General features: G+C 37.1%; 1 protein-coding gene across 10 annotated transcripts in view; it reads right to left on the minus strand.

The window, feature by feature from the left end:
• The window catches only part of PIGN (phosphatidylinositol glycan anchor biosynthesis class N), a 103031-nt gene that overhangs the window by 37287 nt on the left and 38003 nt on the right, over positions 1-27741 (minus strand). For 9 of the 10 annotated variants that reach the window (XR_006602155.1, XR_006602156.1, XR_006602157.1 and 6 more), the window contains 8 exons: positions 20426-20504; positions 19302-19484; positions 13640-13779; positions 10708-10807; positions 10511-10603; positions 9451-9542; positions 6276-6384; positions 3883-3991 (listed from right to left, as the gene is read on the minus strand). Coding sequence is in view for 6 of the 10 variants with exons in the window: in XM_045065689.1 (XP_044921624.1) it covers positions 3883-3991; positions 6276-6384; positions 9451-9542; positions 10511-10603; positions 10708-10807; positions 13640-13779; positions 19302-19484; positions 20426-20504 (905 nt within the window). In the remaining 4 variants the exon portion in view is untranslated. The remainder of the gene's footprint in view (positions 1-3882; positions 3992-6275; positions 6385-9450; positions 9543-10510; positions 10604-10707; positions 10808-13639; positions 13780-19301; positions 19485-20425; positions 20505-27741) is intronic. The other variant, XM_045065691.1, reaches the window with a different exon arrangement.

The raw sequence follows: 27741 nt of genomic DNA on the forward strand, positions 1-27741 counted from the left end.
TGGAGGGGAACTTAGTAATATCTGAAAGTACTACATGTGCATTTACCCTTTGCACCATAATACAACTTCTAGGAATTTATCCTGAAAACATACCTCTAACAGTATAAACTATGCATATGATCAAGGTTATATGTTGTAGGATTATTTGTAGTAAAAAAAAAAAAATTACCTATCTAAACATGAAAGCATAGAATAAACAAACAATGGAATACATACACAATGGAAAACTAAATAGCTGCAAAAAGGAATAAAGAGCTCTAAGGCACCTGGGTGGCTCAGTGGGTTAAAGCCCCTGCCTTCAACTCAGGTCATCCCAGGGTCCTGGGATGGAGCCCTGCATCGGGCTCTCTGCTCAGCAGGGAGTCTGCTTCCTTCTCTCTCTCTGCCTGCCTCTCCGCCTACTTGTGATCTCTGTCAAATAAATAAATAAAATCTAAAAAAAAAAAAAAAAAGAAGAAGAAGAAGAGCTCTAAGGATTGATATGAAGTGATTACCAAGAGGTATTAAGTGAAAGATGCAAAGTACAAAAGAGGATACATAAAATGCTCCCCCTTTTATATAACAAAGGAGGAAAAATAAGAAAACATACTTATGTCTAACTATCAGTGCAAAGAGAAACACATAAAGGATAACCAGAAAGCAATGAAGGTCATAGCCCATGAAGGATTAGGGGTACAGGAGAACGGGGTGAAAGTACCACAGGCAGCACTTCTTTGAGTATAACCTTTTGTATAATTTTTATGTTTGGAAGCGTGTGACTATCCTACATACACAAAGAATTACATAAAGAAGAACAGGAAAGGGGCGCCTGGGTGGCTCAGTGGGTTAGGCCTCTGCCTTCAGTTCAGGTTATGATCCCAGGGTTGTGGGATCAAGCCCCACATTGGGCTCTCTGCTCAGCAGGGAGCCTGCCTCCACCTCTCTCTCTGCCTGCCTCTCTGTCTACTTGTGATCTCTGTCAAATATAAAAAAAAAAAAAAAAAGAACAGGAAAGAAAAAAAAAAAACCAAAACAGCAAACTGAAACAAACAAACCTTGTTGTATTTCAAATAAATATCATGATCACAGTGAACAAAATGGAGGAAGGGATGGAGGGAGGCAGGCAGGCAAATCCAAATAAATATGGACATGATATTTAACCATGAACCCTTGGTCTTGGGCAAGGTGAAGTGTGGGGGCAGAGTGAGAATTACAAACAAATCTCGAATAATATTGTTTGTTTCTTGCGATGGTATGAGTGAAACACTCCTGAAACTGCTTTGATGTACTATAGGACTGAACCAATGAGTACACGTTGATGTTGTTGGGAGCCAGGGTTGGTTATCTTCATGGGAGGAACATATAAATATGGAATGGGGGAAGGCAAGAAAGAACAGATAGAAATATAGGTATCAGTGTGAACTTATGATTCCTGAAATATGTATAGGTATGTGTATATGCATGTTAATGTGCATAAGGATCTATATGTAAGAGAAGTTTTATGTATATGAAAGCAGGTACTTCTTAGTTCTGTCCATTGAAAAGCAAAGAAGCAAAGATACCCCAGTTATGATGGGTACATACAGCACTCAGATCTTGGTGTCTAATACCATTCACCCAATAAAAACAGCTATGTTTCCTCAGAGAAATAACTGATTCTAGAGCTTGGAAACTGTGGATATAAAGCAAACCTTATAAGGTAAACATCTTCTTAATGCCAGAAAATAAGAAAGTGCTCAAAAAAATTAAGGGAGGGTGGGTGTCTATTTACAAGCTAGCTCGAAGGTGCCATCTCTAGCCAAGTCTGGGACAATTTGGACACCAAAGTATCAACAGTAATGAGTTACAAATCTTTGAAAAAAATAGGTGCTCATGTGACCACAATAATAAATAGATAAATGAATCAATCAATCAATCAATCAATGAATAGGAAAGAAGTGAAGATTCATAGAGAATGCTGAGAACCTCTAGTAAAAGCCATAGGAGTCACTTTGTAGAGATCATGACAAAGACTGGATCAGGAAAGATTTACGAATGGATGCTATACCTGGGGGGAAATTCTGATGAGGATATTTGCTGGTCTTAGAGTGTGTCCCCACTGACAACTTATGTACAGTGAAAACACTGGGCAACACCTTGATAGGGTGATGGAAATTAACATCAACAATGAGGGACAGATAGAGATCATGCGCCTCCAAATGTGACCCGAGGAAGGGCACAGCATCACTTATACCGTGCATTTTGACCAATAATGCATAACCTCAATTTAATTACAAGGAAACAGCAGACAAATTCAAACTGAGTAACAGTCTATTGCGGGGTGGGAGCTGCAGTTGGGTTATATTCTTCAAAAATGTCAATGTCATAAAAGACAAAGAAAGAAAAAATGCCATGATCACTGCTAGGTCAACTGAAAAATTAATATAAGGATGGCAGAAAAAATAAAAATACTGAATATGGTACCTAAAAAATGTTACCCATACCCATATATTCATAAATACAGATGAGGGACAAGCACATGAAGTGGAGGAGGCTTTCTGTAATTCTGGTAAATGTTCTTTTTTTTTTTTTAAACCTTTTTGGAAGTTTTAGATGTTTAAAAATGAGATATAGTGAAATGCACACAAGTTGTGTTTTCTTTGCTTTTCTTCACTGTAGTTTATCCCTAGGTAGGTAAGAATACTAAGGAAGTGAGCCAGGCTGCCCTAGAAAGGAATGAGCAATGGCTACATTGCTACTACAGATATGGGACCTCTTATCTGCCGTATATTGTTTAGCCACCGGTGTGTGTTAGTATATGACTGCATTCGTGAAGTTATGCACTATGACAGAAAGACTTCCCTTTAAATACCACAGTTCCCATTCATAGTTTCTGTTTTTTTCTGGGGATTTAAAAACTAACATGTCATGTGAGAGAGATCATTACTAAGAGTCACCTCACTGAAAATATTACCCACCCCTTCCATGCAGTATATAAGTTCCAGGCAGGGATTTGATCTACATTTATTATTCTCAGGGAACAGAAGAGTGCAGTGCCAGAACACAGTACAAACTGAACACGATTTGTTTTTAAATCAAGGAGGGTCATCAATATTGTTCACGCAAAATGGATATAAATGATAATCTTATTAAATCAAGAAATTTAATGGGAAGGCCTGCAGAACAGCCTCCATCATTTTTAAGGTAAAGTTCCATCTGAAGACCTTTTTCTTTTTTAATTATGAACAACAAAATTCATTAAAAAAAAACAACAACAAACCCAGAGGGGTTAAACTTCATGTTACATTATCCATAGGCACCACAAAATGTCTTTTTTTTTTAAAAGGAAAAACCTAGATTCAAGCTTGCCCGTCTTGTCTTCTAGTTGGAAGGAAAACTGTAAGTCCTTAAATTACTTCTGTTTCCTTCACATGTGTATTTCAGGATCCTTACGTAAAGGTACTATAGAGGAATGTCTTTTGAAACATTTAACTGGCCTTATAAAAGGTGTAATGTGTTGGGAGGTGACTAATCAATGTTATTTTCAGCAAGGGAAATGCAGGTAAAACTGAACTGTTTCCTAGTGCCTGTGTAAGAATGGAGAATTTATGAATTGACAGGAAATTTCAGCCTAAGAATCTCTCCTCCTCGGGAATCCCTTAGGGTTTTATCAAATGTGAATAAATATAGCCTTATTATCAGGTAAATAATATTCTATCAAGTAATTCTTATTAACACATGAATGGTCACAGAAGATTTAATTTTCTTTGTCAAATCCCAGCACGAGAAATCATAGCTGGTTATTATTATTTTCATTCAACAAAATTATTTCTTTCAGTAACAATAATACAGATGTAAATGGACAATTTGAAGATATGACTTGATATAATAACATTAACTCATCTGATTTGACTGCCCTCTTACCTAATGTTATCCAGCTAATGATCTGGTTGAAAAGAGGCAGTCCTTGTTTCTTGAGCAAACTGTCATGTGTCGTATACACAACATACATGGACAGCACAATGCTCAGCATCTGAAAGTAAATACAAAACACACCAGTAGAAGAGAAGGTAGTGAAAGACTAATTTATATATAAAAAGAATCCTTAGAAAATTGCTTGAACAACAGGAATCTAGCCCCAAAGCTACTGAAATTGGAAGAGCTCACCATCTCACTACCAAGGCTATAGGATAGAGCTCTGGTAGTAAGCAAAGGCCCCCCTTTATAAGGACAAAATAAGGCATTTTACATTTTCAAGAGTAGTCTGATATGCGTGATCACACCATATCTATGTAGAAATACTCATTATTAATGTTGAAGATTTCTTAACTCATGAAAATGCAGATGGGGCCATATGGTTGAGTGCCCTCTACCTGTGGCTCTCACCCAGTCATATCCACCGACTCAACACGTATTTGGGGTCTGAATGTTCACCTGGTACTGGGAACACAAGGAACACAATATTCTTCAGAGAATATATATAATTGTAGAGAACTGGTAAACTATGGCTTGTAGGCTGGTGGCCTCTTCCTAGAAATAATGTTTTCTTGAAACTTAGTCACTTATGTGTAATCTACATTCATTCATTCATGTGTAGTCTACAGCTCCGCATACGCTACAGTGGTAGAGCTGAGAATTTACAACAGACTTCATATGACCCACAGCTGGAAATATTTATAATCTGGCACTCTAGAAAATTATTTGCCAACCCCTGAACTAATGGGTTATTTGCTATTTTTAAGAAATGACATAACTGGCTATAAATAAAGTATTATCTTCTAGAGATCAGATTAGCAACCTCATCACCAACCCTTGAGGTACCTTTAATTTCTCCTATATTTTCAGTGAATTCAGAAAAAAAATTGAAAAAATAATTTTAGAAAAAATATTATTGATAAAGCTATGAACAATCCTAGGATCCTTTTAATTGCAAGACACATTCTCATGTCAGAGATGTTAATATGTCAAAAGATATTTATCTTGGAATCACCAAAAATATGCTATACAATATAGCAATTAATTCAAATTAATAAAGTTAATGTAAAAAAAATTTCATAACAGATTTGCCAACTCAGGGGTATTTCCAGCAAAGACTGTAAGAATTTTAACATACTTGCTCCTATAGAGTGGGATCCAGAAACATTCACTTCTGCCAAAGTAGTCATAATTATAGGTGAATTCCGTCAAAGCTACCTATGGGCTTTAGTGTAAAGCCAGTCAGTGTACCATTTAAAATGAAATACACATTCCTTTGTTTTGACAGAACACTTGACAAAATATCTCTTCTCATTTTATATGTTCTCTGTTGTTCTTCAAGAATAAAATAACATCTTTTAAGTGTTGTTATACTTTTATTTTAGAGTGTTTTTGGCATTACTTTCTATTACCCCAGCTTTGTTTGGAGGAAATTTGGAAATTTTTTGAGAAGACTCCTGTAAGTTTTCTTTTGTCAGTGGTTCAGGATGTGTTTGTTTATTTATTTATTTATTTATTTATTTATGTTAAAAAGAACCAAACAAGTAGTTTCCATGCTCACAACTCTGTATTATCTCTACAGTTTAAAAACAAACAGACTGAAGCTATATTACTGAAAATCGCACATCTAGTATGCAATATAACTGGGAATTGACCTGATTTTGAAACCTCAAGTTCAAAGTGCTTTTCACCACACCAAAGCCAGCAACCAAGGTGACGTCTACTTTCCCTGGCACATCATCTAAAGTATTAAAATGGCTATTTTTTATATACACATACTCAGAGGCTGCTCCTTCCCCTGGCTCAATGGCGCAATACAAAATCTCAGACCAAAGGGGGCTGCTTACAGCTCAGCTTTTTGGTCAACATGGATGCCTCTTATATTTCCCTAACCTCTGCTCTCTTGGCATCTTTGGGCTGCCTCCTGCTGACCTTTTGGCTATTTCATACCTCTTAGAGAATATATTTCCATGTAATATCTTAAACAGAGAGCTTTCTTTTCAGCTGGCAGGCACCGAGCAATGTAAATATGATGGCATCTTAAGAACAATATCATTAAGGGGTGCCTGGGTGGCTCAGTGGGTTAAAGCCTCTGCCTTCGGCTCAGGTCATGATCCCAGGGTCCTGGGATCGAGCCCCACATTGGACTCTCTGCTCAGCAGGGAGTCTGCTTCCTCCTCTCTCTCTGCCTGCCTCTCTGCCTACTTCTGATCTCTGTCAAATAAATAAATAAAAATCTTTAAAAAAAATAAAAAAATAAAAGAACAATATCATTAAATACAACCATAAGATCCACTTGGTCTATCATTAGTATAACATGGTGTTGAAAACCTGTAACTGACCTGAACTAGATGTAACAGCAGCTCTTCATTTATAAAATGATCTTTTCTTTTTAAGAGAGATGTTACAACACACAGGGATAGCAGGAGAACCAGCAAGCCGGCACCCATTCTGTTTTAAAACACAATTCACAATTTTAATTTTCCTTACGATAGTTACTGGAACACATAGTATATAAACATGTTAGATATTTACTCTAATGTAGACCCTATCAGTCATTTGGTTTTATCAAGATGAAGGAGCAAAATAGATATGTTGGTATAATAGGAATAAAAATCACAGGATGAAGATGCAGTAGGGGATGCCTGGGTGGCTCAGATGGTTAAGTATCTCCCTTTAGCTCAGGTTATGATCCCAGAGTCCTGGGATTGAGTCCTGCATTGGGCTCCTTGCTCAGTGGGGAGCCTGCTTCTCTCTCTGTCTGCCCCTCCCTCTGCTTGTGCTCTCTCCCTCTGACAAATAAACAAAAAAATAAAATCTCAAAAAAAAAAAAAAAAAGATGCAGTAGGGATGGGGCTATTTTTCATTTCTCACAATTTTTTAGTTATCTTTACCTTATTTCTTTGACTTTTTGAACTTCTAAAATTTTTAATCTGATTTGATTTTTTAAACTTTTATACATACCAGTTACCATAATTCTTAGCCTGACTTGGAAAAATTTACAGAAAACAACATAAAAAATAGTTATATGAATATATCATTAGTATCTACAACATAAACTTTCTGACTATGAGCACTAATTCACACAAAAAGGATCAACATTTCTATTCCCTACTATTGTTGGGAGGACAACATGTTTCCTTCTAGCATTGATCTTGGTACTTTCCTCAGCTGCTTGGGGCTAAAGGAAGGGCAGGACGAGGATCACAAAGGCAGCATGCAGGTGAGGCATCTGTATGGTAAAGAAACAACAAGTTACACTTTTTTTTTTTTTTTTTTTTTTTTTTGAAGAGAGGGAGGGAGGAGGGTGCGGAGGAGCAGAAGTAGAGGGACAGAGAGAATATTTAGCAGGTTCCGCACCCAGTCTGCAGTTGGACATGGGCTGGCTTGATCTCACAACCTGAGACCTGAACCTCAAGACCTGAGCTAAAATCAAGACGCAGATGCTTAACGGCCTGAGTCACCCAGTGCCCCCGATAAATTACGCTTTTTCAAGAACACGAGGTATGGTATGGTTCCTGAAGCTGAAGGACACTGACACCAAGGAAATGGTATACTAATATTACACTGTATTTCTCGCCTCCTAAAAATCTGAGTAACATAGGACAACCGAAATAAGGTTAAGGACACAGTCTGGAAGCAGGCAATACAAAAACTAAGAGAAAAGGAGTCGGTTGAAGAGAAATAAGAAAGACCCAAAAGCAGGGCTAAAAATGAATGCAAAACAGGAATTCCTAGGAAAATATTTGCTTGTTTTTGTTTTGATTCTTTTATGGGGAAAAAGTAATTACACATTCAACATGGATTACCATTAAAACTTATGAAAATAGCCATCTATGATCAAGATTCTTTGTTTGCTTTTCCTTTTAAAAAAATAATTTGGTATTTTAATTCACTGGCAAATATGTTTTTATTTTAGAGACTTAAGTAAAAGTTATTGTTATTTTTTATATTTTATTTTTCCTTTAATTTTATCCTTAAATGTTTCACATATCTGTCTTGGTAAGTTTCTAAAGAAGGGAGGTGATGTGAAAAATCAAATGGTGAGTAGAAATTTCTCCATGAACCAGGAGTCAAAGTAAAGAAGTTGCAAATAGAGCTACTAAAATACCAGCACAAACTTAAATCACTGTGGAATTTAAATTAAGAAGCATAGAGGGAAAAACATAATTTTTAAAAATACAAATTAGATTTCTCATGTTTTAACACATTTGCATCTTGAAATCATCTTTAGCAAAATATGCAAGTGGCAAATTTCTATGGAGACTATTCATATAATCTCTTCTCCTTTTAGTATATAAATTCTGCTTAACTATGCCAACACTGCTTGAGTAGGACAGAAAGGCAGACTGACCAAAGTGGGGAAACGGGCTTTATAAAAAGACAATAGGAGAGCTCACACAGAAATACGAAGCAAGAAATAAATGAAATACTTGAATTCATCTTCTTACATACTATTATAGTTTATGACAGATGCAAAATGTTTTTACTTAGTAACACTAATAAATTATGACTTAGAAGTATGGTCTTAGAATTCAATACAATTATTTTGGGCTTTACTAATAAATGGATTTTCTGGAATAATTCCTGACTTATTCCATATTAGCAATTCACAGAAATGAGATATATGTGTTCACTGATAAATACCATATAAATAACATAACAACAAAAAATTAACATACACTTAAAAAAATCATTTAAAAAATATTCTTCCTTCAGCTAAAAAAGATCTACCCTCACAATTAAAGATTAGGTTAAAATGTTTAAAAGTTGCTTATAAAGAGTTCAAAACAAAGTAGCAAAGATAATTGCATGATTAGAAAATGAAAGGAAATGTTACATGAAATACAGATCATTTAGCTTGTCAAGCACGCACAGGCACATACACACAGAGCCAGTGGATTTCTTGATAATAATTTAAAAGCAAAGGTAATCAATTATTTTAGAGATGTATTTGGGATATATTGAGAAGAAATAAGTGTGATGGCAGCATGCATGTATACAGAATTTTCTAACAGTTTAAGTGGTTAGATATGGTAAAGTTGTCAATTGTCAAGGTACAGAGCTTCCTCCCCTAGAGATCATTACAAGCGATTAGAAAAGGAGACAATTTCATTATTCTAAGACATATAAAGTGTGGACATGCTCAAAGGCAAAGATGAAGATTTCATCAATGGATATTCTCACTTTTGGCAAACAGAACATTTTTTCATATGAAACCTTTTACTGATTCCTCAATATACAAAAGCTTCTAGACTTTTTTTAATTTGGCATTTTAAATTATCAGTGTTTGGTCCAATTTCATTTTTTTTGAAGGCCCAGAAGCATCTCCAAGGAGCCTTAATGCTCCCCAGAGCCCGAGCCAAAATCTCTGACTAATTATTTGATATTAGTATTTTAACTTTTGTTCATTAGTTTATTTTGAAACTCATGACCAAGATAAGGTTCAGATATCATGGTGTGGATTGAGAAAAACAATTATGTTGAAAAGAAAATAAGTTAAAATATTGTCCATACACTAGAAAGATATCTGGCTTTCGTCCTACAACAGGCATCAGTGGGAACACTGCCAGGAGCAAAGAGAAGAAAATCCAACTCAGTGAGATGCTCTAAAATAAATAAAAAAGTTATCTTTAGACAAGTATGGTAAAGAAAAGTGTCTTTAGTGTTTCACAGGCTATATGACTGTGAAGACTACATGCAAAACCTTAGAGCTGTTTAAACTGTAAAACAGTTCCTCTGGGTGGCAGATGTGTCATGTGATAGGTACTGTATTAGGTATAATATGAGAATTATCTGATTACCTTCCCACAGTAACCTCATAAGGTGGGTTATCTTACTCACAATATTTCAGATGAGGAAACGGAGCTCAGAGATGTTAAAGTATCAGTGGTACCAGGTCCAAGACCAGCAAATGAAACAGCCAGGATTTAAACCTGGGTCATATTTCACAGCTAGGGCTTCAATCAACTTATGGGACACCATATACTGATGGCATCTAAAGGAAAGCTGGCCTGCAATCGTAATCAAGTGATTGAGCTCAGGAGGGAAGGAAGTAGAAATACTTCTGCAATTAAATTAAGATACAAAATTATCAATCACTCCCTTAGTTGGAGAATCTTCTAAGTTCTCATAGGGTGGAAAGAAGATATTTCTATCCTCCTGTTACCTCCATCAAAAAAGTATCAAAGTGGAAACATGAGCCAATTCTCAGGGCTGGGGGAAAGGTGATTCCTCTGACTTGAGTTCCGAGCACTGCCTCCTAAGCCGCTGGACTGCTCTAGACAATACCATCCTTTTAGATATTTGAGGCTAATGGAATCTAGGAAGCAATTTAGAGAAGGACATACCAGTTCTGCCTCAGAGTATTTCAATCATCGCATGACCAATTCATTGTGATATCAAAGTCTATGTGAATCACTTAAAGGTAACCTCGGTCCTCCTGTCAAAAGGACCAGGCTCTTTATGTAAGGACACGTTCTACCCTTTTCTCTAAAAATGAACAATTCCCTGAGTTAAACACATATCAAAACAAAGTAGTGACTCATCTGTCAGATGTCAAAACAAGTACTTGTACCTTTGCTCGAGTCCGTAGCTGAGTGATAAATGGCCAACACGCGAAAGCTACAAGTCCAGCGGTGAGCGTGTAGCGGTAGAAAAAACTGAGAACCTAGCAATGCATTCCAAAGAAGAAATGAAAAATGAGGTCATTTAAAAGGAGTTACATATGTATGAAAGAGATCTGAAAATTCTGTAATGCGGTAAATTACTCACTAATACTTCAATTCCCAGGGTAAAGATGAACAGGCGGGCAACCAACTGACTTGGAGGAAAGGTTAACAGGGATAAGACAAAGTCCTGAATGACTCGAAACCTATTTGACAAGATTATTTACAAAAAGATTATTTATACTATACAGTGAACAAAACTTTAGGTTATGTAGGGTAAAAAATAAAAACTGGGCAAACCTAGAAATCAGGGACTGACTTTTCAATTCATAGGTTATTCAAAAACTAGTACAATCTCTAACAAATTTCTCTCAATGGCTTCTTCACTTCAGTCATTTTTTTGAAAACTAGAAGTATGTTAGGAAAAAGTGTAATTTCTGAATTTGATAATGATCACAAAAATTTGTTTTAAAAATAAACATTAGGGGCACCTGGATGGCTCAGTTGTTAAGTGTCTGCCTTTGGCTCAGGTCATGATCCCAGGGTCCTGAGATCGAGCCCCACATCAGGCTCCTTGCTCAGCAGGAAGCCTGCTTCTTCCTCTCCTTCTCTCCCTGCTTGTGTTCCCCCTCTCTCCCTGTGTCTCTCTCTGTCAAATAAATAAAAACCTTTAAATAAAAAAAAAATAAAAATAAACATTAATGATAAACAAATGTTTGATCTTAGGCTACACATGAGTACATACAATGAGAGATATATGATCAGAAATAAAATACAATGAACCCAAATGGACAAAAACCGGAAAAATTTTTAAATTCACCAAGGCTAATCTTATACTGAAATCTCAAATATCTTAACAAAATGAGCATAGGTTTTCCTAATCTAGGTAGAGAAAATCTTTTTTTTTTTTTTTAAAGATTTTATTTATTTATTTGACAGACAGAGATCACAAGTAGGCAGAGAGGCAGGAAGAGAGAAAGAAAGAGAGAGAGAGAGGGAAGCAGGCAGGCTTCCTGCGGAGCAGGGAGCCCGATGCGGGGCTCGATCCCAGGACCCTGAGATCATGACCCGAGCCGAAGGCAGCAGCCCAAACCACTGACCCACCCAGGCGCCCCTAGGTAGAGAAAATCTTAACTGCACTTTTTTCTCTGAACTAAATAACCTTTTCCAAACCCAATTTAAGATGCTGCTAATTGTACACTCATTGTAATTAAATGTGAATCCATAACTGCTAAAAATGCATTACATACTTGAGTACTTTACATTTTATAACTGAAAAAATTTTTTTAGCATTTGTAGTGATTAAGTAAGTAATTATAAAAGGTAAGTATCATTTAGTTTATGATCTTTTTCTGACTGAAAACAATGGCCACATAATGTTATCATCTACTAAGTAAATATAACACCAGTCTAAAAAAGAATGCTTCTTTTGTTTTCAACAGTGAATAAGCATGGGAAAACAAGAGATGATTCTGTAAATCATTTAGAAGATCTTATAGGAAAAGTGAATTTTTATGTTTTATTTTCTATATAACCTATCAAAAAGATAAAGATAGAACACAACGTGCATTCAAAATCACCATCCCTCTTAAAGTTTAAACACATACGTCATCTTCATAATGAAGACATTTAATAATTCAGGAGAGGTTCTGTAGTAGAATAGAATTTTCTGCAAGGATAAAACTTCCATTCTAAAAATTTTTAAACCAGGGGGCGCCTGGGTGGCTCAGTTAAGCCACTGCCTTCGGCTCAGGTCATGGTCTTAGGGTTCTGGGATCGAGCCCCGCATTGGGCTCTCTGCTCAACGGGGAGCCTGTTTTCCCCTCTCTCTGCCTGCCTCTCTGCCTATTTATGATCTCTCTCTCTCTGTCGAATAAATAAACAAACTCTTTAAAAAAAAAAAATAAATAAATTTTTAAACCAAAATAAATGACACAAGAAAAAAATCTGATTTAAGTGTATATATGTAGCAATCCTAGTCCTTTCAAATGGAGATGCAACACTATGTCCTTTTGTTAGTGTCTTTTTGTCTTATATTTTTAATGTTTAAAATATTAAACATTTTAATATTAATTTTTATTTTTGATATTTTAATATGTTAATATTTTTAAATACTTAATGTTTTTAAAGGATAGAAAATGTGGTCAAAGGTGGAGTTAACAAAAATTAGAATAAAAATACACATCGTGTCTTGACAAACATGTTGGCCAACCCTGAAAATACCCTTACTAAGTCTTGGCTCTTTCTCCCTGGTGTGCTCTTGGGGTCTGGTTTTCTCAGAGGATGCCTGGATGCCCAAGACCAAGTTTAAATTCTAGGTTACTGGTGCAAATATAGAGGTCACCATAATGTGCAACATGACCCTCGCTCCCTATGAACATGAACCAGCCCAATATTTGGGTGGTTTTATTTTAAAGTGCTTAAAACTCGCCTGAGAGCTCTACCTCTGACGTCTTCTCTAATGGTAAGTAAGTATCCCTCTTACTTCCAGGTTGTAAGGAGGCACTTAAAGGAAGAAACCATGGCCCATGTGAATAATATCTACCACTCTCTGTAGGTATACATTACAGGCCTGGATTTAATTACAAAGTTCCATTTACCTAGGTTGAAATGATAGCTACAAAAAGAAGGGGGAAAATGTGCGGAAAGAAAACATGTACATTTCCTTGTGAAACATGATGCGCTGGGATCTCAGATGATGAGTCTAATTCAAAATAGAAGTTATTTCTGGCAAACTACCATCAATATTAATTACCCTACTTGTCGTCCAGATTTTTCTTATTTATAGAGGATACAAAAAGAGGGGACAAGGTCAATAATACCTCAGGGCAATAAAGATGAAGTCAAAAGGGAAAGGCAAAACAAAAAGGATGTTTATATGCAACATTTGTGCTGCTACAAATGAAGTGAGAAGGCTCAGAGATTGGAGGGTATTATAAATATCTTTGATGATTCATGCCATAGAAATCTCATGCACTTTAAATACAAATTAAACTGTCAATGAAGTGTAAAATAAGACAGTAAGGTGTGTTACTTACTCTCTCAGCACAGCATACCATATGGGGATTGGCAACAAACAATATACGTAGTAAGTCCAGGGACAGTCTTGAATCAGCAGGAAAAATGCTACTAAAACACCAAGAGCTATAAAACTACATGCCAGGAGGTGGCTTGGTTTCTGAAAATCAAACAGAACATTAAGACACTTCTAAATTCATATTAATTGATAGGTTTTTAAAATCATACCACTACCTGATTAATTGAAGAACTACATTAAAAAAATTTTTTTGTCATTGGAGAAGTATCATTACAGAGAAAAAAGTTGGATATCCTTGACATTGCTGTAATTTAAAGGTGATCGTGTTCCTCTAGTTTGTTTGCAAATATGTCTGAACATATTTCTCTTTAGTAACAATCTTAAAAATGTTGACTGAGCTCCCTGACCAGCTCACAGAAGCCCATTTAACGCACAATAAACTGTGGGACTTAATCTTCCTTTGGAACAATGCTTCTGTCTATTCAAACTCCAACTTGACATGCTGGCCATGCTCCTCTCCCCATTGCCCAACCACAGTGTGTTCATTCCGTCATATCTTCTCTTCCCAACCACCTGCCAGACAAAAAAGGAGTTCCTCAATGTAAGCCACCTGTGATGGCCTCCATGGGCCACACGGGCCCATGGGTGCTCTGGGCCAGGAGTAATGAAGCAAGCTTCAGGGACAGACATTCCAGTGACTGGAAAAAGAATGCAACTACGGAGAGCTGGGATGATAATAACAGCACCAGAGGAAAAAACCAGGAATGGAGGGGTTAGACGGCATTATCTTTTGTCTGTCCCTTATTTAGTCTCTGTTTTCCTCTTGCATTGCTAGCCAAAGCTAAGTAAGGTGAGAATTAAGAATTACTCAGTGGAGTAGAGGAATTGCAGAGGAGGAAGACAAGAGATTTTTTTCCTCCTTACAATTCCTCCTTACTGGCATAAGATGTCATCAGAAAGGAAGTACGAAACAAGGATAAACGAGGACATCGTTGTGAAAAGGAAGGTGAAACACCAGCAGTGTGATTAAGAGTTTGGCTCAGTCACTTGCTCTATTTACAACCACATACAACCATGAACAAAGTAAAAAACTGTAGTGAGACTTAATTTTATCCCATTTATAAAATGAAAATAATAATTCCATATCTACTTATCACGGTCGATAATGTTTAGGTTGTGCAGAGCTTAGCAAAATGTCTGGAATGTCATTAATGCCTAGTAAATAACCGTTGCTTTTATTACCTTCATTTTTACTCTCTCCTCCCTTATTTCTTTGTGTTAGTCCCAAAAGGCATGACAGAAACGTGTGAGTAACAGCACTGGAGATGGCGATGTGCGAGACAGCAAGGGAGGTCCCATAGCCAGGCACACATCTCCAAGACAAGCGGGTGGCTGGAGTCTACAAGCTGAAGGTGGCCAAGGCATGTACTCATTTTAAGAGGTGAGACTGGTTTCATGTCATTTTGAGAATAGTAAAATAATAACAAAAGAAGCTGAAAAGAGTATTTTTTTAAAAATTCCAGGGATTTTCTGGAGTCCATATAATATGGTGTAATAATCTAACCCTTTGATACCTAAAATAGATATTACCAATGACGTTCGCTTGTAGGAAATGAAGTCATGAAGAATTCAGTACAGCTGAAGTAGAGATTGAAAGGCTTTTTAATAGTAAGAGTGGGGGGCATTTTCTCCTTTATCATTGACTTCCCACCGCCCCCCGCCCCTCAAGACTCACTTGATGGTAATGAGCCACGAGGGGGCATTAGGACCAGTTCTTTGTCCAGCAAACGCTTACTAAGCTGCACTCTCTATGCTGTGCTCCGTGCTAGGTGCTGGCCTTCAAGGGTTTCGAACCATAGAGGTCGAGATGGTATCATGAAACTTGGTTTAAGGGATTAATATTTGGGGATTTTTATTAGGTAATAGGAAAGTAAAGGCAAGCATATGGCAAGATACGGATATTTAGTTCTAAAGCAAGTAACATTTGAACTGGCAAAAAAGCAGAGAAGAGTATCTAGAAGCTACATGCAGAATACAACGAAGAGGGGCTGTAGCAAATGACAGTGAATATCTTCTTTTCTTTAAAGAAAAGAAGATATTCACTGCCTGTAATGGTGATAGATTAAAAACGACTTGTTTAATTTGGATGACACTGTCATGGAGAAGGGACAGAAATTTTGGAGTCAGACCTAAATTTAATTCCAATGCTGTCCTCATAGTTGCCCATCCCTTTGACTAACCCATTTAGTCTAAAGCTCTGTTTCCTCAGCTGGCAATGAGGATCGTATCTGTTGCGAGCCTAGGGCTCCCTCCCCCACAGGCCCTCTCTACTCAGGAACTCAGGAGGCCATATTACCTCCCTCCTCAGCTGGCCCATGCTGCTCTCTCTGTGTGTCCTCTTCCCCTTTCCTACTGAGCTATCCTATTCACCCTTTAAGACTTCACTTTGGGGGCACCTGGGTGGCTCAGTTGGTTAAGCATCTGCCTTTGGCTGAGGTCATGATCGAGGGTCCTGGGATCAAGCCCCACATTGGGCTCTCTGCTCAGTGGGGAGTCTGCTTCTCCCTCTCCCTTTGCCCCCCACCCCCTCTGCTTGTGCTCTCGCGCTCTCTCTCAAATAAATAAATAAAAACTTTCAAAAAAAAAAAAAAAAAAGGCTTCACTTTGGCAACAACATCCCCTGCAAAGCCTCCCTACCCCCCACTGCAGGCCCCGCAATCTAACACATGCACCGCGGGGCACAGCTGGGCTTCATCTGACCTCCGAGCTGCTCTCCAGGCCTGCCTTCAGTTAAGGCTAGGGACCCACTGGCATTTTATTCTTCCTTCAAAACTGTCAGGACTGCATCTCTTCACTGGGTTATGAACTCTCACCAAAGAGGAATCAGAACGTTTTTGCAAACAAAACGAAAGCGTTCAAAATACTTTTCATAACCTCTACGGTAATGGTCGGTTTTGTGTTGGCTTGACTAGGTGACAGTCCCCAGTTCTCCAAACACTGATCTAGGTGTTGCTGTTAGCATATCTTGTAGATGTGACTAAAGTCCACAATCAGCTGAATTGAAGTAAGGGAGATCATCCTCCGCAATTGGGGTGAGCCTGCTTCAGTCAGTTGAAAAGCTTTAAGAGCACAGCGGTGGCTTCCCTATAAAGAAGCATAACTAGTGAGTGTGGCTTCGGCTCCTGCCCGCCAGCTCCAGGCTGCCCCTCCTCAGGGCCTGACCTATGGACTTGGGACTCGCCTAACTGTGCCCACAATCACATAAGCCAATTCCTTACACAAAATCTCCTAATGTACAGATCCCACTGGTTCTTTCACTCTGGCTTAATGCTAATGAATGCACCAACTCCTCAGTAATGGTTTGAAGTCTAGAGTCCCCCATTTGAGGCCTTGGATTATTTCAGTGTAATCTAAACTATTGGTATGATCTTTCATTAGTCCCTTGAACCAACCTTCCGCATTCTCCCCAAATTGAACTATTTATTTTGAAAGTAGTATGAAAGAGCCTGAATTTAAGTATCAGAAAATATTAGTTATTTCATACCCATGTGTCCTTGAAGAAAACATGTATCTCTCTGAGCCTAAATTCCCCCATCTGTATTTATGAGAATCACAACCACCAAATTTAGAGTAGTGTTAAGCTTAATTGAATAACACATGTAAAGCACCCAGGACAGTCCTGGGATAGTGGGGCTCAATAAATATTCCTTATTATCCCAGCATAATCATACATTTTCCCAACTCTGCTTCTGTTTATATCATTCAATTTGCTTCTCATCTGCTCCCTATAGTTGTTAAATTTCCACCAGGACTTACATTTTCCTGCTATCATCGCCCTCACTATAGGGAGCTCACCTCTTTTTAAAATACGATGGTCTTTATATAACAAACAAAGTATACTGAAGTTGTTAAATGTTAAAACTGTCTTTTCCAATGTCGTGCAGTATAGCGACCTACATCTGACAAGGAGATTATGTGGGTACATCTCTTACCTATTTAATTTAATTCCAGGCTCCTTGAGGGCAGAATCTGGATTTTGTATTTTTTTGGACAGCCTAGGCAGTAGCTCGCATAATACTATACACTCAATTAAACATTCACTGCATTATAAGATGAATGAATACAGGAGAACTATCAGCCATGAAATTGTGTTGATTCCTCAATCTAAGGACTTCATTATCTTTTCTCAACTATTCTCCAAATATCAAAATAAAAATGAAAAAGCAGTGTCTGGCCCAAGACTGTTTTGAATTCAAATCTCAATTCTTCTACATCCTAGCTCAGTGGCCTTTGGCAAAATACTTAAACAGCTTTGGTTTCCTCTTTTGTAAAACAAAATCATAATGCCTACTTCTAGCACTAATGTTAGTTTACAATGACAAACTGCAAGTACCCAGCAGAATGCCATTGCTAAAACACAGCTGGTTCTGTTTCGTTTGCTACCATGTCAAAAATGATTCTTGTCCTCGTCCATTTTACATACATTCAAATAATGAAAATTACTTGAGGGAAAATGTTAAGATGCACTAAAGCAGTATAAAAAACTGGAATAGGGGCGCCTGGGTGGCTCAGTGGATAAGCCTCTGCCTTCAGCCCAGGTCATGATCTCAGGGTCCTGGGATCGAGCCCCGCATTGGGCTCTCTGCTTGGCGGGGAGCCTGCTTCCCCCTCTCTCTTGGCCTGCTGCTCTGCCTATTTGTGATCTCTCTCCCTCTGTCAAATAAATAAATATAATCTTAAAAAAAAAAACTGGAATAAATACCACTGTTCTTCCTTCCCTCATTACAGCAAAATGAAATATAAAATTGGAAAAGTTACTACTGGAAATGTTTGCAGACTGTTACTATCAATAATATATCATCCAGATATATTACTTTATAGAGGATTTGGACACAGTAATAATAATACAAGTGAAGTAAAGAAAATGGAAATGGCATATTCTCCCTAACAAATGATAATTGGCAATATATTTTAAAAAAGTATAGTGTTTTAATGTAGTAAAACCATAAATGTGCTTTTATATTTACTCAGATATATGAAGTACTCTTACAGCTTTTTTTTTTTTATTGAAAGTACAGTAAATTACTTAACTCTTAAAACTAGGATTCTTAAAACAAGGATAAATAGAAAGTTCTGAGAATTTGCATTAAGAATTTCAGAAAGTTGCAAGAAGGTAAGAATAGTTCCAGAAAAGCTCATATATTATTTTTAAAGGGGCATTTTTAGTAAGTGATTTTATTGCTTTCTAGCTTCTAAACTTTTATTAGCAGGTAAAATTAAATATATTGCTTTGAAGTAGTTTTCTGGCCACCTGTACTAGAAAGATATGGGATGCTTATAACATGCTAAATAATTATTAAAAGGAATAGAAAATCAACAGTTAATGCCATCGAAGGATTTAAATTGTAAGTTATCTTTAGAGCCCTCTTAAGTTACAGGGCCATTATTATTAATAGACCCTTTCCCCAACCAGAGAAATAAAGATAACCGAGGGGAAAAAAAAAAAAGACTCAAAACAACAAAAGCCAATGAAAGGTAAGAGTCAGTTTAGTACGACTTGCACATAGTATGAACTCACAATAGCTGATTTGATTCAATTTCTTTCCCCGGTCCTAATGATTTTACACCATTATCTGAATCTTGATTATATTTTTGGAACATACCTTAACTTCTTTGCTGACACCTCTAGTAAGGTTGGAATGAGACTTGATGATCAACAAGGAAGCATAAGACGTCCATCCCACAAAACCAAGAACAACATTGACACCCAAGAAGAATCGGTCATAAGTGTGATAATAGGACAAGCCTTTCAGTGCAAGATGAATCAGCTCCTTGCATAGGGAGACCTATGGAGAAAGGAAAACATAACTTGCCACATGGGAAGAACCAGAAAACCCAAGTTTTAAAGGCAGGAGAATTGTTAAAATAGAGTGTATAACTGTAAATGATGGATCAAGAACAGATTTTAATTACTCAAGGATCTTCTTGCAAAGTACAAGAAAAATTTCTGAATAGAATGATTTTGAATCTTGGTAAGGAAGGGCATTTTCAGTGTAAACTATGATTTGTGTAGTGATTTAAAATGATACACTCTGTGGAAATATCTACAGGTGACATACATACAAAAGAAAGAAATGAAGTCTCTCTCATATTGATCCCAAATAGCAGAGATATCCACATTTGTATCATGTTTTATTTTCTCATACCAGATTACCCACGTCAGTTATAAAGCATCATTAAAACAGGAAAAACAATAGCTCGCTGTTTTAAAACCGTAACAAAAATGAGCATTAGAAATGCATGGTATTTTGCTTAGGCAATCTGAGAAACTGAAAAAAGAACTCTCTCCTTCTTTAAAATTATGACCATGTAATAGAAAGAAAATTAATGGAAAACATAGTGGGGTAGTTGTTGAGATCAGAAGCTGCAGTATGAATCGTTAGACTTCTGATAGTGGATAGATAATGTCAAATGTAATAAACATATGCCATGTTCTGAAATGTTATGCACTTAAGTAGGGTTACAGAAAATTGGGAATACACTTTCTCATTAAAGAAAATGGCAATTGTTCATTTTTAATGCTAACCTAAAAAAGTTTACCCCTGATAATATTTGAAATAACAGAAGCATTCCATGGCTAAAGCAGCTACTTAGAAAATTCGGTCCTTCCTTAATGGTTTGGGAAAGCTCCCTGGCCAGCCCACTCTGCTCTCCATCATGCACCTTGCCCCTCCCCACACCCAAAACGACCACTAGCTGTTTATATAGACACGGCCTGCATACTTACGGCTTCGTCATACTTTCTCTGCTTTATATATGATCTTGCTTTTCTTAAAATGTTTAGCTGTTTAGATTCGGAAAGCAACCTGCAAAAGAAAAGGTTAGGTTTAAAATGTTTCCTCATTTCCGTGATATATTTTTTCCTAACTAAAAGATAAACGGACGGTGATGGTTGAGAAAATAAAGAAATGAAACAAAACAAAACAAGAAAAGAAAGAAACCAAAAGTTAATTGTATTACAGCTCATTCTCTGAACTTTCCCCAAAAAATAGCTTTGGTTAAACATCGTTTTCTCCACTCCAAGTTCCGGTTCCACACCACATTTACGAGAGTCATATGATCCATCGTTTTGGAGAACTGGAATACTCTAGATAACAAAGAAATTCTGACTAAATCAATGTAATTAATGGAACAGCAAATTAGTGGCGTGGTTTCACCGCTCAGCAGTCCTGTGCTCATCTGCACACAACAGACAAGGCAAATCCATTATGGCTCTCTGTTCCCTGGAGCTACACAGGGCCTGAGAATTGTCAGAAACTCCAGGCAGTCCAAACCAACAATGAAAGTTAGAAAATAATTTGAATCTCCTTGCCACTCTTCCACTACACCATACACGTTTTCTGTTCCCTTACCCTTCGTTTCTCTTTATGTCATTTCCTTGTCCTTATTTTTACCACGTAACATTTCTTAATCCTGCTTGTGTGTGAAAGATTTTTGTTATATTCTTTATTCTTTTCAGCACGTTTGAAGAGGGATATGTATGAAAGATGTATGAGAAACTACAACTTTGACTCCAGGAAAAAAGACGAAGACTAGAACTCGGGAGCAGTAACATTTTATTATTGCTTATATAATTTCCATTGTGTGTATACATTACTTTTCCGTTCATATTTTACTAATAAGCTTTTATTTTTTAAGAAAATAATTAAAACATTAAAGTTTAAGCACAGTTTCTAGCTATGATGGAAAAGCTTGCATATATCAATGCTCCCACCAGGAACAACTAGAAAGCCTGATAAAATAAAAATAAAATTAAAAATCACTTTGAAGGTGCTGGAGAGCTGCTGAGACCATCAAGAATTGAAGAGTTAAGATCCTAGAGAGAAGCAAACCAGAGAAGTAGACCAGCATTCTACGAAGTATAACCTTTAGAGCATCTGCCATACTTATTTTGGGCAAAAGGCTGAGAACTTGGTCATACAGCTGATACCAGGAGGTAGAGAATCCAATAGAGCCTTTGCTAATCCTATTAAGGCTACAGAGATAAAACGTAAAATCTGTGGCTGCTAATGCAGCCAGGACTCGAGGAAACAAATAAGAGAGTAAAATACAATTTTCATTTGGATTAAAAAAAAATAACAACACACAAATAAAAAGCTATCTGCAATTTACTTAAACTAATTTAACACAGATTCTGAGGTGAAGTCTTAAGGAACTTTCATAAGCGACGACTTCTTTTCTCTATGTGGAGAATTCAGGTAAAGCAACAAAGGCCATGTCCTGGTGAGAAGGGGAATGAGCTGGGCATCCAGCAAATTCTTCAGCTGTGCAGGACAACAGAACAAGAAGCTTTGAAGAAAGTCCCTGAAAGGACGGACAGAGGTTTCGGCAGTGTCAGGATATAGAAGAGACAAAACTGGTGTTCAGGAGCCACTAAGGACGGGCTCTGGATAACAAACGCCTTCCACTGAGATCCCTGGGAGGCTACACTCGAAGAGCAGACACAGACCAGGGGTGAGGGAAGACAACAGACGCAACACAGCCTTGAGGCAGCTGCCACTCTAGGCCTGTCAGGATAAGGTGAAATCTCTCTGGAGAATGAGATAATCCAGACCCCCCAAAACTTTTACTATACAATGATAAGCATTCATCTAAAAATCACCAGACTCAACAACAGGACAGAATGAAAAAAGACAGCGGAAGCGGACTCACAAATCACTAGCTTATTGGTAGTGTTATCAGGTCCACCTGAAAATAACTGGTTAATACATTCAATAATAAAAAGCAAGATAGAAAACTGCACCGAAGAACTGTAATCTATTTTTTAAATTAATTGAAATGGAAGGGCGCCTGGGTGGCTCAGTGGGTTAAGCCTCTGCTTTCGCTTCAAGTCATGAACTCAGGGTCCTGGGATGGAGCCCGATGGAGCGGGAGGCCCGCATCGGGCTCTGCTCAGCAGGGAGCCTGCTTCCCCTCCTCTCTCTACCTGTCTCTCCGCCTACTTGTGATCTGTCAAATAAATAAATAAAATATTTTTAAAAAATTAAAAAAATGAAATAGAAATTCTACAACTGAAAAAAATGTACTGAGACTCAGAACTCAGTAGCAGCAAACTGGACAAAGCAGAAAAGAGAGTTGGTGTATCAGAAGACAGGTCACCAGAAAATGTCCTGCCTGAACTTTGAAGAGCAGAAAGACTGAAAAGCACAGAAAAGACTATTTAAAAAACCCCCAAACAACATACAAGTCATTGTGAATAGCCCTAATATTTATACATGTAAATAGAATAGAATAGAATCCTGTAGAGGGAGGGAGAGAGAATTTGGCAGAAGTAATATTTGATGTCACCATTAGGTGACAGCGAGTGTCTACATAGTAACGTGTATGAAAATTTTTTCTTTATTGACTAAATTTTTTACACTGAAAACATCAAGTTTTAAAATAATCTATTACCAGCACGTCGGCAGTGTCAGGATATAGAAAAAAAGAATGAGTACTAATTGTGCACGTTTCCCTGCTGTGATTGCTACTACTCCAACTTTTTTCAGTTATTTGAACACTGCAGAAGGATTATTAAGAATTTTATCATCAATTATTAAGGGTGACTAGTGTTTGGAGGAAAAAGATTTCCTTAAAATGCTGCCCTCTGAAGTATTTATCTTCCACATCTCCTCAGATTTTTATTACAAAATATTTTGCTTGCATTTATTCATGATATTTTAGAGATAGCTAGTGATATCTAGCCAATTGCTTTTTAGAACATCTATTTAGATTAAAGGAAAAATATTTGAAGAAGATAAAGACAGAGAAGGGTTAAGTTATTTCTAGAATAATTTGTGTTCCTTTACACTGACCATTGATATAGAATCTTATTTTCATCTTTTAAGTCATAACTGAGTAAATAAACATTTTCTATGTATGTATGTGATATATAATAGTTACTTTTTTTAAAGAAGAATTTCAATTTTGAAAGATAAAATTGCATTTCTAACAAATAATTAGTAAGTCAGATGGGTGAAGTGGTAGAAAGAGTCCCATTAAAATCAGTATTTAAATTTGGTATAAGGGAGGAATTTTAATCCACGTCAGCCAAAAGAAACAAACATATTAAAAAGAACCAAAACAGCTTTTGCCATTTTGATAGAAAACATATTACAATATTTCGTTAAAGTTTAACTATCCCGAGTTCATATAGGGACTTTTAAGTAAAAGAGAACAGCTATTTTTGCTTCGGTTGGCAAGGTATAATATTTCTTTCCCATTTCATTTTCTTCTGAAATACCTTAAGAGACCTTTCTTGTCCTTTTCTCATTTCATGTAATTGTTTTCCTTTAAAGTTATTCTGACCTTACTTTGTCCTCTATAGTCTACAGTTTTCAAAAAAAAAAAAGTGTATTTCCTCCTTTTTGAGGTACTAAGATGTAGGCAAAATTTTCATGCCTCGCCTAGTCATGTAGCGCCACCTGCTGGTTATCCCTTGGCATAGCACAAGGCTTGAGTTTGTTGAGGGGAACTTGTCAGAATAGGTTATTTCATAACTTGACTTTTCCTCTAGAGGTCTTTAAGATATAAAAGATAATATCTAGTTAATTTTTAAAGAATAGGATAACATAGGATATCCAATTACCAAATGGATCCATTGGACTCTTTTACAAGTGTAAGATATGTTAAAGGATCTTAGCAATCAATATTTCTCACATCTTAAAATTAACGTTTGCTATTTCATCACCCCAGGAATTATTACATTATCCATAAATTATTCATGCTAGACAAGACTAAGTAAGACAATGGAAGAATGGTGGAGAGATATCATTAAACTAAAATCTAGGGATGCTGGTGAAATTTATCATGTTAAGTAAAATCTCAAAACTATGACTTCGCATGTCAATATCCTAGATAAATTTTCTCAAACTTAAGAATTGATGAGTGAATTATATATTTCTAAGAATAAAAAGGAAGTATGTTACTTATTCAAGAGGGAAGGGCTTCACTGAACACCTGTTTGCAACAAAAACTTGAACTGTTTTGCAAAAAGGATCTGTGACAACTGTATATGCCAACATTTACTTGATACAGTTTCTAAGTGGATAATGCTAATATTAAGTGTATACATAAAGGTGACTGGAAGAAAACGGATGGTGTAAACATGAGTAAATTCACTGGATTAGAGAAAAATAGAGAGTCCCCTGTACTCAGACAGTAAATGGCGATAACTGTTTTTCCTGGGATACTGAACATATGTATTAAAAAAAAAGATACTACTCATAACAAATAAATTACACAGGAATAAAACAATGAAAAATGTATATTATGGGGAAAGTATAAAATTTTACTTAAGGACATAACGGAGGATATGAATAAGTAAATGTTGGGTAGTAATACTTTATATTGTAGAAGTGTCAATCCTCACCAAATTACTCCCTAAATATAGTATAATAACCAAAGAATTTTTCTAATAACTCAAGATACTGATTCTAATATTTATATGGAAGAATACATTACTTTACTGATGCTTATTATTTTTATGATCTCACTTGATCATTTGTGCTGGTGATTAAAATACTTATTCATTTTGTTCTTTTTAAAAATATATGCTTTATCAAAGTACTATAGGCACATAATTTAAAAAAAGCAAACAAACAGTACAGAGGACATAAGACACCCAACAAACCCCTGCCCCACCCTTCTCATCTCTCAGTTCCCCAATCCAGAGACAAAACCTTTTACACCTATTTTTGTTATTCTGGTAGTCACCTCCATGTTTCTTAACAATATGCTTTTATTACTATTTCTTGACTAGATGACCTGAGGCATTTCCTGTGGACCCCGCACTGACTCTGCCTGTTCCCCCTGCCTCCTCCGCACCCATACGCTTACATTACTATCTTTACGTCTTCTGTTTGCTACATTGGTCACTTTATTTGTCAAAAGATTTTATTTATTTATTTGAGAGAGAGAGCACAAGCAGGGGGAGCGAGAGGGAGAGGGAGAAGCAGGCTCCCACCGAGCAGGGAGCCCATTGTAGGGCTCAGTCTCAGGACCCTGAGACCGTGACCTGAGCCAAAGGAAGACACTTAACCAACTGAGCCACCCAGGTGCCCCTGTTCACTTCATTTTTAAGCAAGTTGTACCCCCAACGTGGGGCTTGAATTCACAATCCCTGGATCAAGAGTCACACACTCGGGGCTCCTGGGTGGCTCAGTGGGTTAAAGCCTCTGCCTTTGGCTCAGGTCATGATCCCAGGGTCCTGGGATCGAGCCCCACATCGGGCTCTCTGCTCAGCGGGAAGCCTGCTTCCTCCTCTCTCTCTGCCTACTTGTGATCTCTGCCTGTCAAATAAATAAATAAAATCTTTAAAAAAAAAAAAAGAGTCACACGCTCTATCAACTAAGCAAGCCAGGCGCCCTACATTGGTCACTTTAATAATGTAATACCTACTTCTCTGTCTTACTTTCTCAACTATATCCAGAATTTCCATGTTCTATTTTATGAGAACAATAGCATCACTACTATTTCACTTACATTTCGTTCCTTCTCTGCCTTCCAACTTGTAACCCTTACATGGACACTGTCGAGACGGGGGACATTTACATTCTGTTCTGTAATCTCAATTAAGTCTTCCTTGCTTTGTCTAAGGTTTGACTCTAGAAACTGAAAACCAGTATTTGCTCTATTATGGGTATTTAAATACTGTTCACTGAGTAGCTAAGTTTTATGCTATGATTAGATTGTCTTGCCTATTTCATTGAAGCTTTAATCTATGTGCCACGGTTCAAATGAATTCTCTCTCTCATCATCCCAGCAGCTGTTCGAAATCACCTGACATATTAGGTTGCTTCATGTTTGAAGCAGGCTTTCTTGTACCATAGGAAATATTTTCTTTTCCCTGAAGTTTCCACTTGTCCTTGTTTCAGGGGATGAAGAAATGTACACCAGCCATGTGTGCCATCGTGTTTCCTCCAGCTTCTTATCCAATCCATATATTAAAATTCATTTCATTTGGCTATTCTCATTTGGAGGGTTCCTCTCCCAGTTGGTCTATTCTTGTACAATGTATTATTCTGTACATTTTTAGTTGCATTTCTCTTTTTAAAATTTGCATTTTGAACTCTTTCTCTTTTGTGAAGTGTGGGCTTTTTTTGTTTTACAGATACAATAGCTTCTCGGATATTTCTGAGAACTTTAACATTTTTAGGTTCTTTTCTATGCCTTAAATTATTTTCTCAGGAGTCAGTTCTTCATGTACTCTTAGGTACTTCTTGGTTATATTGCAGGCTTTTGATAAATGGTGATTTTCAGCCAGACAGGTGCACAGGCAGGCCTGGGAGCTTTGCTCAGAGTGGGTGACCACTGGGGAGGAATCAAGCATGCTGCAGGGCCCCCGAGGACACGAGGCCAGCAGTGGCCCTACAGGCAGAAGTTGACCATCAGAGCACAGTAAGTTCATGGTCAGCCAGCAGGCCTAAGTGGAAGAAGGTAGACAGTGTGCACCTGAGCCCTGTACTGAAGAGTACATCTTCCCTGACCAGTCCTTTTAGAATGGCTGGTCTAAACTAAGTCTTGCTTCCAATGTCCTATGTATTTTCTTCATACCAGGAATTGATAATATATTTCTTGTTCATTTATTTTATTATGCTCTGACTGTACCACTAAACTACAGATAAACAGATGCATAAGACATGTATATGAGATAAGATGGGGCAAGTTCCAATCAGTAAAGACTTGATTTATAGTCTTTATAAGTACATGTGATAATCTTACAATTAGGGACACTCTCCAAAGGTAATTCTACCTTTAATACATATTATATAATATTTAGGGTAATTAATATCCTATGATAATAAGTTGCAAAGCCCTAATTTTGCTTGTTTTTTTTTTTTTAAAGATTTTATTTATTTATTTGACAGACAGAGATAACAAGCAGGCAGAGGCAGGCAGAGAGAGAGAGGGGGAAGCAGACTCGCCTGCTGAGCAGAGAGCCTGATGTGGGGCTTTATCCCTGGACCCTGAGATCATGACCTGAGCTGCAGGCAGAGGCTTAACCCACTGAGCCACCCATATGGCCCTTGTTTGTTTGTTTTTTTATCTTCTATTCACACAAAT

The sequence above is a fragment of the Mustela putorius genome, unplaced genomic scaffold, assembly GCF_011764305.1.
Source record: "Mustela putorius furo isolate JIRA1106 unplaced genomic scaffold, ASM1176430v1.1 tig00003858_pilon_pilon_pilon, whole genome shotgun sequence".
Classification (NCBI taxonomy): domain Eukaryota; kingdom Metazoa; phylum Chordata; class Mammalia; order Carnivora; family Mustelidae; genus Mustela; species Mustela putorius.